Source organism: Stigmatopora nigra, chromosome 15, assembly GCF_051989575.1.
Source record: "Stigmatopora nigra isolate UIUO_SnigA chromosome 15, RoL_Snig_1.1, whole genome shotgun sequence".
In the NCBI taxonomy this organism is placed as follows: domain Eukaryota; kingdom Metazoa; phylum Chordata; class Actinopteri; order Syngnathiformes; family Syngnathidae; genus Stigmatopora; species Stigmatopora nigra.
In genome coordinates this window covers 4,650,652-4,663,512 of record NC_135522.1, presented here as the reverse complement: position 1 = coordinate 4,663,512, position 12,861 = coordinate 4,650,652, and the positions used below count along the sequence as shown (strand labels likewise).

General features: G+C 42.5%; 1 protein-coding gene across 1 annotated transcript; it reads right to left on the bottom strand.

Annotated features, from left to right (window-relative positions):
• Positions 1-3,150: 3,150 nt before the first annotated feature.
• Positions 3,151-9,318, bottom strand: foxk2b (forkhead box K2b). The gene is made up of 9 exons (XM_077733879.1): positions 8,827-9,318; positions 7,243-7,437; positions 6,917-7,070; positions 6,656-6,802; positions 6,384-6,577; positions 6,088-6,299; positions 5,504-5,740; positions 5,261-5,437; positions 3,151-4,910 (listed from the first exon to the last, which is right to left on the bottom strand). Exons 1-9 carry the CDS (start codon positions 9,117-9,119, stop codon positions 4,732-4,734), a joined length of 1,788 nt encoding a protein of 595 aa, XP_077590005.1. The 5' UTR covers positions 9,120-9,318; the 3' UTR covers positions 3,151-4,731.
• Positions 9,319-12,861: the final 3,543 nt, after the last annotated feature.

Sequence of the window (12,861 nt, the reverse complement as noted above, 5' to 3'; positions counted from 1 at the left end):
ACTGGGAAAAGCTAGCATTTAGCAAAAAGGCCCAAAAAGGTCAAAAGAAGGAAGTTTTGGAGTTTGGAAGAAGGAGTAGAAAATGTGAATAATGATAAATTGTGGTCTATTTCAGGGAAAGTTTTAAGAAATTTTCAGAATTTTGGGTGAATTCCTAGAAAATGTGTGGAAGTTTGTAGGATTCTTTTTGGTCAAAGTTTCTAACAGTTGCTTGACCCTGATTAAAGGAGCTTTATATCAGGAACTTTTTCATCATTTTTCTTCCCAGAAAATAAAGCTAACTTGAGAGAAAGTTTTGTGTATTTCTAGAAAATGTCTAGTTTGTTCATTGTGTGTCTGCATCGTGCATATGTGTGTCGTCTATTTGAACCGTCTGGGTGTGTTCACGTCTGTGTCAATTTATTTTTGTAGTTCTCCTGAAGCGTAGCGTTAGCTTTATGGATTGCATGTCTGTGCGTGTACGTATCGTGCGTGCGTGCGTGTGAGTGTCCCATCAAGTGTCAGTGGGCTGGCATTGAACTGGAGTTTTGGTTGACTTGCTGAATAATACAAAGCAAACACTGACCTACTTTCCACACTGGGAACAAACTCGTGGCAAAGCGCGGAGCGGATTCCAACGCTTCCCGCGCGCGACACCGGCGGGAAGGCCGAGTCCGCTCCGCGCTTTGCCACGTACCGACAATCTGTTTCGACAAGCAGGCACAGGAATACTGCAGAGATGCCCCCCCCCTTTCCTCTCGGCCACCGGTTCCGAGGCCTCCAAAGCAGGAATGTTCTTGTGAGCGGGTCGGGCCTCACATTTGTGTCACAACATTTATCATGACCGGCCTTCATTCACATATTTGACATGTCATGTTACAGTATACAGCCTTTCCTATATAAAGGGTGATTCCTATTTCAAAATAACGCTTGTTGACCTTGCTAGATTGTAAAAATATAGTTTAAAATCTCAAATTAGAGTGACAAAATGTTTTCCCAATGGAGAGATAATACATTTTACCTCAAGATGATTAAAAAATATATAATTTAGAAAAGGGGTGGGCAAACTTTTGGGCCTGGGGGCCACATTGACTTTTTGACAGATGGGCTGGGTCAGCACAAGATATGATACATATAAAAAAGTGCATCCGTTAACAGTACATATGAAACATGAACAGAAAATGTATAAAGTAGCAAGTAGTTCAAAAGTCTGGTTATCATAACTCAATGACCTCCTATGCTCCCCTTCTTTCAGGCAAATTATCAACTTTACCGCCCCCAAAGAAATTCGCACAGAGAAAACGTGATGACACACCGACGCGGCGCCCAATCAGAAAATGATTACGTTGGCAAAGCAGAGGACAAAGTTCAATGCTAGTTAGCAAAAGATTGAAAGGGACTTCTAGGAAACCCAAGGACGACAGGTCGCGTTTCAAATGTAGGCCGGCTTGTCAGTGACAAAAATAGAGCGGTCCGACCACTATTTGATTTCTTGAAGTGACCCTGATCAGTATTTTAAAAACATTTTGAGGATAAGAAAATGTGGCGTTTGGTCAAAAGTATTGGGACACTTGCAGAAAGCAGGCTTCCAATAGGTGTCCCAATATTTTTGATCATATTTTATACACGCATCCCAGATTTGTTTACATCTGGTACATGTCCCAATACTTTTGTCCTGTGCTTACATATATATTTATTAATTATTTTTTCCCCTCATTTTGAAGGTGTTTGAATATTTTTGTCAATAGTGAGCTCGGTGTTGCCATAGAAACAGAGGCATGTTTCCATCTGCAGGTCTGATGGGGAAAAATTGAATATCATATTTTAGCCTTTTTTTCCTCATTAAAAAATGAACTCATAGGTGAATATTTTGACATTAAAATCTATTTTGGTTGTATTTTTTGAGGGGGTGAAGAAGCTGGTAAAATGAGAAAAGTAACTTTTGGTCATAGCAAATTCACCTTGTAAAAATGGTTAATTCACCCTCAATTTATCTGGGTTAGACTGCGTATAGGAACGGAACTATTTGAGCCGCATGTGCCCGACTCCTTGACACGTGGTGGTTATTTGTGTCAAGAGACGAATTAGTTGCAGAGGATTACAAGGCAGCAAACTTGAGAATAGCCGGCCTGCTTTAAACTGAAAGCTTTCTCCCATTTAGTCCCGTCCAAATAAAAATGACATGGCCAAAAGTCAAAGCGCAGAGGGTCTCGTATTTAAATAATTTGCACTTAGAAAATAACTTTAAATCGGTAAAGTGATTGTTGGATCCAGTAAAAAAATGGATTGGATGTCTATTGTTATCAATGGCAATTTAACTCTTTTAATGTGAAATTTTGTCTTTTGCTCTCTTGCGGAGGAGGGGCTTTTGTGAATGAAGCTACTTCATGTTCCATCTCATTCATCAGAGTTGCCGTGGCGACGCCACCCACACAAATTTGTCCGCATCCCATCGACAAACGACAAAAAAAAAAACACTCCTGCGAGCGGTCGCTATGGAGACTGTTAAGGATCCCTCATTTATCTTCAATGGTAAAACACAAAAATATAAAATAATTCTTTTATTTTTTTTACTTTTTGGTTGAAACTTTTCTTCTTAAATAATTTGGGAGAACTACAAATGAAATCCATTGACAGCATGAAACATCCAAAGCACTGTAAAAATGGATTGGACGTCTCAGACTGTCAATGGCACTTAAACATGGGCATTTACAGCCTCCCAATATCAATAAATTGGTAGGAAATTAGAGTAAGTTATTATCAAACTGCAAGTAGAATTTAAACACGTTTTTTTAAAACTTGTTTAAAATGTTGCACAACTACTTGATTGCAAAATGATGCCATTACCAAAACATGACAATAAAATAAGGAATAATAAAGATTCTAAATAAAAGATTTAATTGAATGTGAAGCTCAATGGCCCTCTCTTGTGGCTCGACAAAGATGCACATGAGTAAATGTCACTTTCAAAGCATTTTAGTTCATTCATATTTATGTATTTTACTCATGAATATTATTTAGCAGGTCAAAGTTAGACCATATCATAATCAAATCATGCTCCATTGTTACCTCTCTCCCCAAAAATGACTTCCAGTTATGATTAATGGAAATACAAGATCTTTTCAATGAAAAAATGTGTTTTGTTGTGACGCGAACAAAAAAGGTCATGCAGAGACTTTAAATTAATTTATTATTTTTAAAAAAGCACTTCTCCACTGAGGCTGAACAAAGATGATTTTCTCTTTTTTTTTCTCTCTCTTTCTTCTTCTATGGTTTGCAACACATACAGTCAGATTGGTGGGGGGTGGGGGGGCCGCGACTGAGTCTTCTTTTTTTGTTGTTGCAGATCTCAGGGTTCCTTTGTCGGTTTAGTTTGCGTGTGAAAATAGGATGACGAGGTAAAAAAAAGGAAAATAAAAGTGGACAAACATTGAATCAAGTGCAGGTGTTTTTTTTCTTTTTCTTTTTTTCTTCTCTTCTTGGGCTTAGACCGCGACAAAGTGACGGAAATCCACTTCAGCAATTGGTCCATCGCAGCTTAATTCATTGGTGGCCATGGCCCGAAATACGAGTCCAATACATTTGAAGGGGAATTGGACGTCTTTTCGCGTCATTGGCCTAAAGCCGCTGTGGACTAAAAGGTGAAAGGGTGTTTTAGTCCGGTGAGACACAATTAATAATAAAAAATTAACAAAAAGGGGGAAGCAAAGGTCCTCCGCTCCACATGGCGGCGCTGTTGCGGGGCAAGAGATGGCGAGGTGAGTGGCTAGCTGCCAAAAGTTGGGAAAGCAATCCTTGTTTCTGATTGGGTGGCTGTTTTGGTAAGATGGCCGCCACCCTCACCGCCGCCCGGCAGGTCTGGATGAAAGAGTTTAAAAGGGGGCGTGTCTTCCGCTGAGGTAGATGCGACAGAGGGGCGGCGCTAAGGTGGATTTAAGGCGCTCGTGTTTGGCTCGTCCATTGGACGCCGCTCTCTCTCGGGTTTTTTTTTTTTGTTCCTCCTCGTTTGGCACCTCAGTCGGGACAAGTTGGGTTGCAACAAAATCGAAATAAAAATTCCAGGTGGTTTCAAGAAGCGTTCAGAAATTAGTAGATTTTTTTCCCAGAAATTTCATGGAACGGTCCCGGTTTTGTCTCATATTCCTGAAAATTGCCCAGATATTGACTAGTTTTTTTTGTATCCATAAACTGACAGCAAAATGTTCAAGAAATTTAACAAAAATATGCAATACATTAACTGAATTTTTCATGAATGTTCCAGAATCCCAAAATTGCCTTGTAAACGTGAAGATTTTTGAATTTTTTTTTGGAAAATTCTCCACAAATCTGACCATTTTTTCTTCTAGAAATGGAATGAAATGACTAAATTTCATTTAACATGCTGCATTCATTGACAGGAATACAGAATTCCCAGGAAAATAAACAAAAAATACTGTCAATGTTCCCCAAAATAAAATTCTGGAAATTGGCCATTATGGAAAAATAAAACCAGAAAATGACGGGATAACATTCAGAAGAAATTAAATTATGTAGAATGCGGAATTCATTTAGAGACTTTTGAATTAAATTTCTGAAATATTTTTAAGACATTCACGGGAAAATGAGAACTACTGGAAGTTTAAAAAAAAAATGTCCCACCCTTTTTGGAGTAAATGAAAGAAATGACAGGCGGGTTGGTGTGGTGGGTGCGGTGGGTGGTGTCGCGCTCTGTGGTGCGGGGGTTGGGTTTTTATAGGGGTTCCATTAAGGGGCTTAGCTGTTACCGTTGTCCGCTGGTCTTGCCTCATCTTCTGTTTTGACCCGTTTGGCGTCTGGTGGCACGCCGGCATCGGCAGCCTGCTGGTCGCCGTTCGTCCGCTTGAGGGTGGGCAGTGACGCCGAGGCGGAGGCGTGGTCGGCGAGCAGGTGGAGTGGGCTGGCCACAGATGGACCTAAACGTCCACAAACAAGTGTTAGCTAGAATTTGGCCCATTTTCACAAAAAGCATAGAAAATTTAGCAGATAAGGGAAGTAAATTCATCGAGGTTACTTGAATATTCACTTGTCATTACCAGTCAAAATGGATTGGGCGTCTAGTGGCGTCAATGGCACCTAATGAGTTATCTCATAAACAGATTATTATTCTATCACATACTGTACATTAAAGGGTTCATGAAAAATTATCTGAATAAAGTTTACAGAAATGGACATAACTTTCTCATGGATTTACTGCAAACGAAGCACGTTTTTAGCATGAATCGACTCTCTGGGCAAACTGTAATGAGATTGTAGAATGTCTGACCGCTGCTCTGTATGGCCGTGGTGACGCCATGGTTTCCGTTCTGCGTGATGGTCTTAATCGGCAGCTGATGCTGGCCTAGAATAGTGACCGTCTGCAGGGGTCCGGATCCCGCCGAAGCCTGGATGATGCGACCCACCGCGCTCGTGGCCGTGATGGTGGGCACCGCCTCCACTTTCACTGAGAAAACGAGCCAAAACAGCAATCAGCGACGTGCCGGTGTGGGCGGCCACTAGCTTAGCTTACCTTTCCCCTCGGCGCGTTCTCCGTTCTCCAGCGGTTCGCTCTTGCCAATGATGGTGGCCGGCTGCGCTATGACGGCGGTGGGGATCTGCTGCAGCACGTGGACTGTCTGGACCGTTTGGACCGGCTGAGAGGAGCCGGCGCTGACTGGAGACGCCATGGTGTAAGTGACCGGCTTCATGCTTTGAGGTAGCTGACCCTGCAGGGCGATCAGCACCGGCTGGTTGCTGACTGGAGAGCCTGAGACCAACACATAGAAATGGTTTTAACATTTTTAATGTAGTTTAATGTACTCACATTCTTTCATAAAAAGAAAGGATAATAAAAGTGTTTTAAATTAAGATGGCAAAAAGGCCAACATTGGTTTTCTTTAAATATATATTTATTTTCTAAGAAGCAATTCTGTAGCCTTTAATCCGTTATAAAGGAATAGACATCGTATATCAATTTGATTTTAACAACAAACAGAGTCAATGGGCATAAATTACGTTCATGGCCCACGTAAAATGATGTATTGGACTGGATGGATAGAAAATAGATCACTTACAGAGTGCTTTAATGATCACCGGGACGATCCAGAAACCCACCTGGTGTGTTCTGTGCAAAGCGAGCTTCTTGGATCACAGCCAGCTTGGGTTGGACCACCGCCACGGTGGCGGTGGCGGCGGGGGCAACGGAGGAGGTGGTGTCCATCTCCATGGGGACCGGGGAGCCCTCCCTGGACAAACTATCAGGGGTTTGCACGCCGCTGGAGTGGGCCGACAAAACCCCCGAGTGGTTGGGGGAGGCTGGGGCGCTCCTGACAGGCGACAAAATAGGGCATTGTTTAACATTGTCCAGACCAAAACTTTACTTTTTTTTTTAAATGACAGAGCTTGCCCACCTGGAGGAGAGGGGTCCGTGTGGAGTCCTGAAGCAGGGGACGCCACGCGGCCTTCGTTTCCTAAAAGCCTGCTCGATGAGCTTGCCCTCCGAGGACGGGTCTATCCTCCAGAAGGAACCCTTTCCCGGCTCCTCCTGCGAGCGTGCCACCTTGATGAAGTAGCGATTCAGTGACAGGTTGTGGCGGATGGAGTTCTATTGCCGCAAGAGAGGAAAGACATTAGCGTGGGGTCAATGGGAGGCGGAGTTTCGGCGTTGGACATCCGGGCCGACCTGCCAGCCCTTGTCTGCGGTTCTGTAGTAAGGGTAGTTCTTGGTGATGTGATTGTAGATCCCGTTGAGAGTCAGTTGCTTGTCCTGCGCCAGTGTGATGGCCTGAACGATCAGTTGAGCGTACGAATACGGCGGCTTGGAGTCGTCCTGAACAAAACGAGAAAAAACATTTCAGTTCGGGTGTATTACATTGGCAGTACTATAGGTTGCACTTTTTAAAAAAGTTCTTTTTTTATCCGGTCTGGTTTACACAGATCTCACCTTGGGACTGTCCTCTCCCGATGCATCTTTTTCGTTTTCGGGCTGAGAGTTGTCACTGATCAGCTGTAGCTCAGCGGAGCTCACCATGCGCCCTCCCATGCGGTACCCCGACGAGCCGGCCCCCCGAGGGCTGGACGGGCACGAATTTGCGGCACTGGCAGGAGAGAAGAGTGAAATCACATGAATTTGGGGACCTTGTAAGAATCTTCAAAGATCACTTCAAATTGAATTGAATGGCAATTGTTAGGTAAAATGTCATTTCTGGCCTTAATGGTCACTCGAGTAAATGAGAGCTCAACATTTTAGCATTAGTTAGCATGAGTTACCTGATGGTACCGGTAGGCGAGGGCAACGGACTCATGAGGTGGGCGAGGTTGTCGGGAATGTTAATGGTGAGCGGAGCAAAGTGAGGCTGCACCGGCTTGACTGGAGATTCGGGGGCTTCGCGTCTTGTCTTTCTGCCGCTCGACAGAGCCGTGAAGGTGATCTTGATGTTTGTGCTGGGGAACCGGAATGTGCACCTAAGGGGATACAGCACGTCATGGATGGTCAACAAAGGGTTACAAAAACAATAACAACAACCCGAACAGATAGTTTAAGATAATTTTGGCCATTTTGGGAAATATTTTCAATGTGCACACCAGGGAATGACTCAAATTAAGAAATAAAGCATTCGAAAGGAAGTTGATGTGTTTCCTTTGTTTGAGTGTTTTAATTGCAATGTTCTAAAACATACTGCATGTATATCAGTTCATTTTTAGAAAAGATCCGTTTTGTCTATCACTGTTTATGGCAGCAAATGCTCAAGCGGGCGTGATCCTTTTTAGACTAAAGATGCAGTGGGTGGCTTTGAACTCCAAAGATCTTTCGTTGAGTAAAGAAAGGCAATTTTTGACATTTCAAAGGCGACGTGAATGAGACGCACTTGACAGAAATTGGAATTATTTTTGTCGGCACGAGATCGGCTATTTTTAAAAGCCTGGAGTTATATTTTAATAGCCTTGGTGTATATGAAAATCACATTTCCTTAGTCTTTTGATAGTGCAGCTGAGAAAGCATATTGGCAGCCTTTGACGGATATAGACGTCAAATCCATTTATACTGTTAGCACTCCCACCCTTTGGTTAATTTGGAACCATTCATACTTTGTCTGTCAAAATTAAAGTATTGGCACTTATAAAATGTCTACCACCATTTTTCTCAAATCTTACATATCAAAAAATAAAAACAAACGTGTATTATGAGGCAAGATTGATATACATTATAACAGTGCTGTCTTTCCCTTTAAGAAGTCCGAAAATTGCTTTCTGAAGGCTGAACTTTGGTCGTTTTGGATAGCTCTTTATTCGCCCACCTTAAATGGGAATTACAAAATAAATAAACAATTAAACAGAATGTAAGCTACAAATGTAATAATCGTGGCAAAAAGTATGTTTCTATGAGAAACACGAAAAAATGTTAGGAGTACTTGTGCTCGGTTCAAGAGGGCGGAGACGCTTCAGGTTTGTTTACGTCCATCGGCAAAACACGCCGCCACCCAGCTAAAGCTAATCTGCCCCGTTGTCCGGGCCCGTCGACATATTTGTTCGAATAACGACAAGAGGGTTAACAATATATCAATTGACTGGGATGAATAATCCCCCCTGGGCCAAGAGTGACGGAGGCCACAAGCCGCCACACGCGCTTTAACTAGGCCGGGCTAAGCGGCTAACAAGAATGTCAACAAAGAACATGGAGGAAGGATACACATCAAGGCTAACAAGCTAAAACACGTGCTAGCTAGCTCCCACCCCCTCCTTAGAAAAAGCGACCCCCCATCTCGCCAGCGCTGTCGCTTTATTATTATTATCACCGGTCTGCGTGGCTGCGCAGTTAAGCATCTACGGGTTCTGTCGGAAAAGGGCACTTACATGGGCGGTAGCTGCAGTGGAGCGGCTCCCCGGCGGAGGAACACCCCGTCCACGAACACCCCGTTCTTCCCTAGGCAGCGAAGGTAGAAGTCTCCCCCGCCACTCCCATCGTCGCTGGCGGTGAAAATCTCCAGGTGTCGCCGTGAAATGAAACTTGAATGGCCCATGCTGACGTCCACGGAGCCTTGCGACGAATTGCGGCCGATGGTCACCGAGCGCTTTTTCATCAGATACTCGAACTCACGGCCCTCGAGCCGCGCCACCGGCCCGAATGAGCCGCCTACAGAGGACATAATCGACGACGGGGCAGGGAGACTTAGGGGGAAACTGAGTAGAGACGAATGGCCGAATACGAACGGAGCTTCAAACGGGGCGTCCAATTTAAAAACGGAATTTGGAGGGGAACATGCGAGGTTGGGGACAGCGGCTCCGACCCACCGCCGAGAGAGAGAGAACCTAGCGTTGAGCCGTGCTACCTAACAGGCGGGAGGGGTTTAGCAGATTGACGGCGACGTTGGCCAATCGAATGAGAGCTCGCTAATGCGGCGCGATGAAGTTGACCAATTGGAAGAGAGGAGTAATCCGAGGACACATTCAAGATTGGTTGGGAAGCACGCTGAAGTCTGACTGGGCTGCATGTATGCAAGAAATGGCGACATAACACACACAAAAAAAAAAAAAAACATACTTAAATACATGAACAACGTGACACGCCAATTCACAAGAGTAGCTCAGCACCCGTCGAAATTGGCAGCGAGGAAGTAACCAAATACAAATATTTCGATACCCTACTTAAGTAGATTCTACAGGCATCTATACTTGACCTGAATATGTATTCTTTTTTTTTCTACGTCTATGTTTTGGACGAGTGTTTATATTTGGTTCCGAACCAAATTATTTGCTTGCAGCACCTCCTTGCAAAAATCAGTCTTAATAAGTCAGTGGCACCAAAACATGACAATTAAATGTCAACCTTTCTATTTAAATGAATTGGACAGCTATCGGCGTAAATGATTACCAATGAGATTATTTTAACATCACAGGTCAAAATTAGATAAACAAAGTACATTTTATGAGGTTACACACTAAGTTTTCATGAATGTATTTTTTACTGTGACGTAAATGATTATTTCCCCCCATAGACTTCCGAATTTCCTCACAGTAGCCGCCAGGCGGCGCTACACACTTTCTCTATACTGTATGAGATGACGTCATGTTTCCAAAGATAATTGACATGCCATGTTGTTTATTGTCGTACCTAAATTTTCTCACAATTTGGAAAATATAAAAAAAAACTGAAATGCCAAGTGATTTTTTTAAATTGCTTACATATTTTAAATGAAATTAGAATGATGCTTTTGTCATGTAGATATTTGGCTATCACGTCAAATGGAAAAAGGATAACTGTAAATACCCATGACCTCTGTGACCTTTCACTGAAATCAGAGAGACCTCTTTTCTTGTTTTTGTCTTTAGTCACTAATGCACGTGTCTAAAACTGCTCACTACTCTCAAACCGCACATCTTGACCATAACCATGGCGACCATTCGAACTTCCTCAGCAGAGGGCAGAGCTTGGAGTCCCTCGGGTGAGTGCCAGGCAGGGAAAGATCCATTACTTGGCCGCTTCCTCTCCTGCGGTCAGGAAGTAAATGAACGCCATTAATAACTCCCCCCGCCTTCGACGTCCGTTCCGACAGCGACTTTGTTCCTCATTCGCCATGGAAATAAACACAACTACCAAAATCAATGAACCTGCTTCTCTCATTTGTCAGCGATAGACGTCCAATCCTTTTGGACTGGGATTAACCCAACGGATTGAATGTCTTTTCATATCTATCATCTGCACTGAAACATGATCATCCACTAAACATGGAAAAAAAACCACGATGTTAAAACTGTATACAAACAGTATTGTTGTGATTTTGTTTCTGTTCCGCCCTTAAAACCAACCGGTTAGACTTGTTTCTGTGTCAAAAAATGTGAAACAATAGCATTCCTATAACAATGCAGAGTGGGAAAACCTTCCAAATAATAGACAAAGCATCCAAATGACACATTTGGGTTTACTTACAAAAAGTCTTCTGGGATTGGCTGGCCACAAATTGAGGATGTCATCCATGTGGAGCCCAAAGTTGGCTGGGATAGCATCAGGCACCCTGTGAACAAATGCCATTTTAACTGTTTTAAAGAAGGAAATCGTTTTAACTCATTGACTACCACTGTCTTTACATTGACCACACAGTAATTTTGGTATATTTGCACTTATTACAATGATAAAAGGCAATCTTTCAATTTCCATTTTACTTGGTGATCATTCAGAAACATTTACCTAGTTCAGTTTTATAATACAATGTTCATGAAAAACAACCACTTTTTGATAGGGATTTCTCCAGTCTAACTTTTTAATATTGGCCAAATGTCTTAAAAATGCTTTTTTACCCTTTACATTGAAATTGCATGAAATGGTGTTTAAGAAATTTCCAAATGTAAAAGAAAACTTTTTCTCAGCTGAGGGCATACAACAGAAAATGCATTTGACATTCTCGGAGCTTGAAATCATTAAATTCAGGATTCAACTGTTTCTAAAAATCCCAAATTTCATTTGTTAAACCCCATCCAGTAGAAAATCATTTTTTAAGAGTCTTTAGTGGCCTTTATGGACAAACTCTTCCTCTTCCTCCAAGCCCAGCCAGGAATAAACTCCAAAATCCATTTCGGGAGAAAAACATCATCAAAAGAGATCCTTTGTACAAAGTTTTTGAAACTTTACATGTTGACCTTTCCTTTTGCAGAACTTTTCCTTGGGACGGCTCATTCCCAAATCCTCCCGGACCCTGGAAAAACCCTCCAAGTCTCGTTTGTCCTTAAAGGATGTCGGCTTTGTGCAGATTGAGCTCCTCCTCGGGCACCACCAGCCCACCCATGTACCAGAAGATCCACAGAAAGATGCTGAGGAAGATCAGCAAAGGTCCGGAGAAGACAAAAAAGTCCCAATACCGGAGCGGGGCGAAGACACCCACCAGGAAAAGTAGGATGCCCACCAGGTCTAAGAGCACGGCCAAACTCAGGAAGCAGGACGTACACTTGTTGGGCTCCATGGCCGGACCGGGCGTACGACGACTAGGCTTCTTGGACGCAGAGAGTCCTGAGGAACACTTGGGCGGAAGGACCAGTTGGGGAAGAAGTCAGACTTCATTCCGACGCCGGCCTGACTTGTTGCACTCCTTCCTCGAGACTTTGAATTGTACTCAGTGATTAACACTCAGTCGGGAATTCAACTAATCATAGATGACGTTAGCTTTTGCATAAATGTTGTTTATGGCATCTGTATAAATGTTTATACAGATACTGAAATGCTAGTTAATTGTGATAGTAAAACCAATTACATTTAAAAAAAACATTTTAAGTACAAAAAATGAATCAATCTTTCATGCATAGATAAATTAACTGGTTCAAGTTTGATGACCAACTTTTTGAAGGATATAAATGTTTTTTTAGATATAAAGAAGTGATTTTTTAAATTGACAAATGGACTGCAATAAGTGATTTCAGATTACATTTGAAAAGATAAGCCCTAAAATACTAAAAAAAGTGAATATGATTCCTTTCTTTAACTCCCAAAGCCTAAAAAAAAGAACCCTGATACAATTACATCTCATGTAATTTATTCTCTGAAATATAACTTTCATACATCTTTTTGAAATGCATTGGACGTTTGCTACCGTCAAAGCCAGCCAATGGCTTCACAGACAGAGCAAAATATGTAAATAAAGTTACCACACTTTAGCATTATTCCATTTTAAATGGATGGGTCATCACTGAGAATGTGTGTGTCACCCAAGTTGGCGTCCAATCACATCTGGAGGAAAGTTAGCTATTGCGTGCGTACCAGGATTCGAGTGTTTGTTCAGTCACCAACACCAAACCGGTTGAGTGGCTTCCACGAGATGCAAAATCAAAGAGCAAACATTACTCTGCAGTTTTTCCCATGTTGACTAAACGGGGAAACTTAAGGGTATTGGTACACCCATT

Bases quoted from the DNA above. Each gene is read 5' to 3' on its own strand.
- foxk2b (XM_077733879.1), bottom strand. From the start codon at position 9,119: ATGTCCTCTGTAGGCGGCTCATTCGGGCCGGTGGCGCGGCTCGAGGGC. The intron at 6,300-6,383 runs GTGGGCAAGCTC...GTCGCCTGTCAG, and splicing joins CACGGACCCCTCTCCTCCAG to GAGCGCCCCAGCCTCCCCCA. The intron at 5,438-5,503 runs GTAAGCTAAGCT...TCGTTTTCTCAG, and splicing joins AGAACGCGCCGAGGGGAAAG to TGAAAGTGGAGGCGGTGCCC.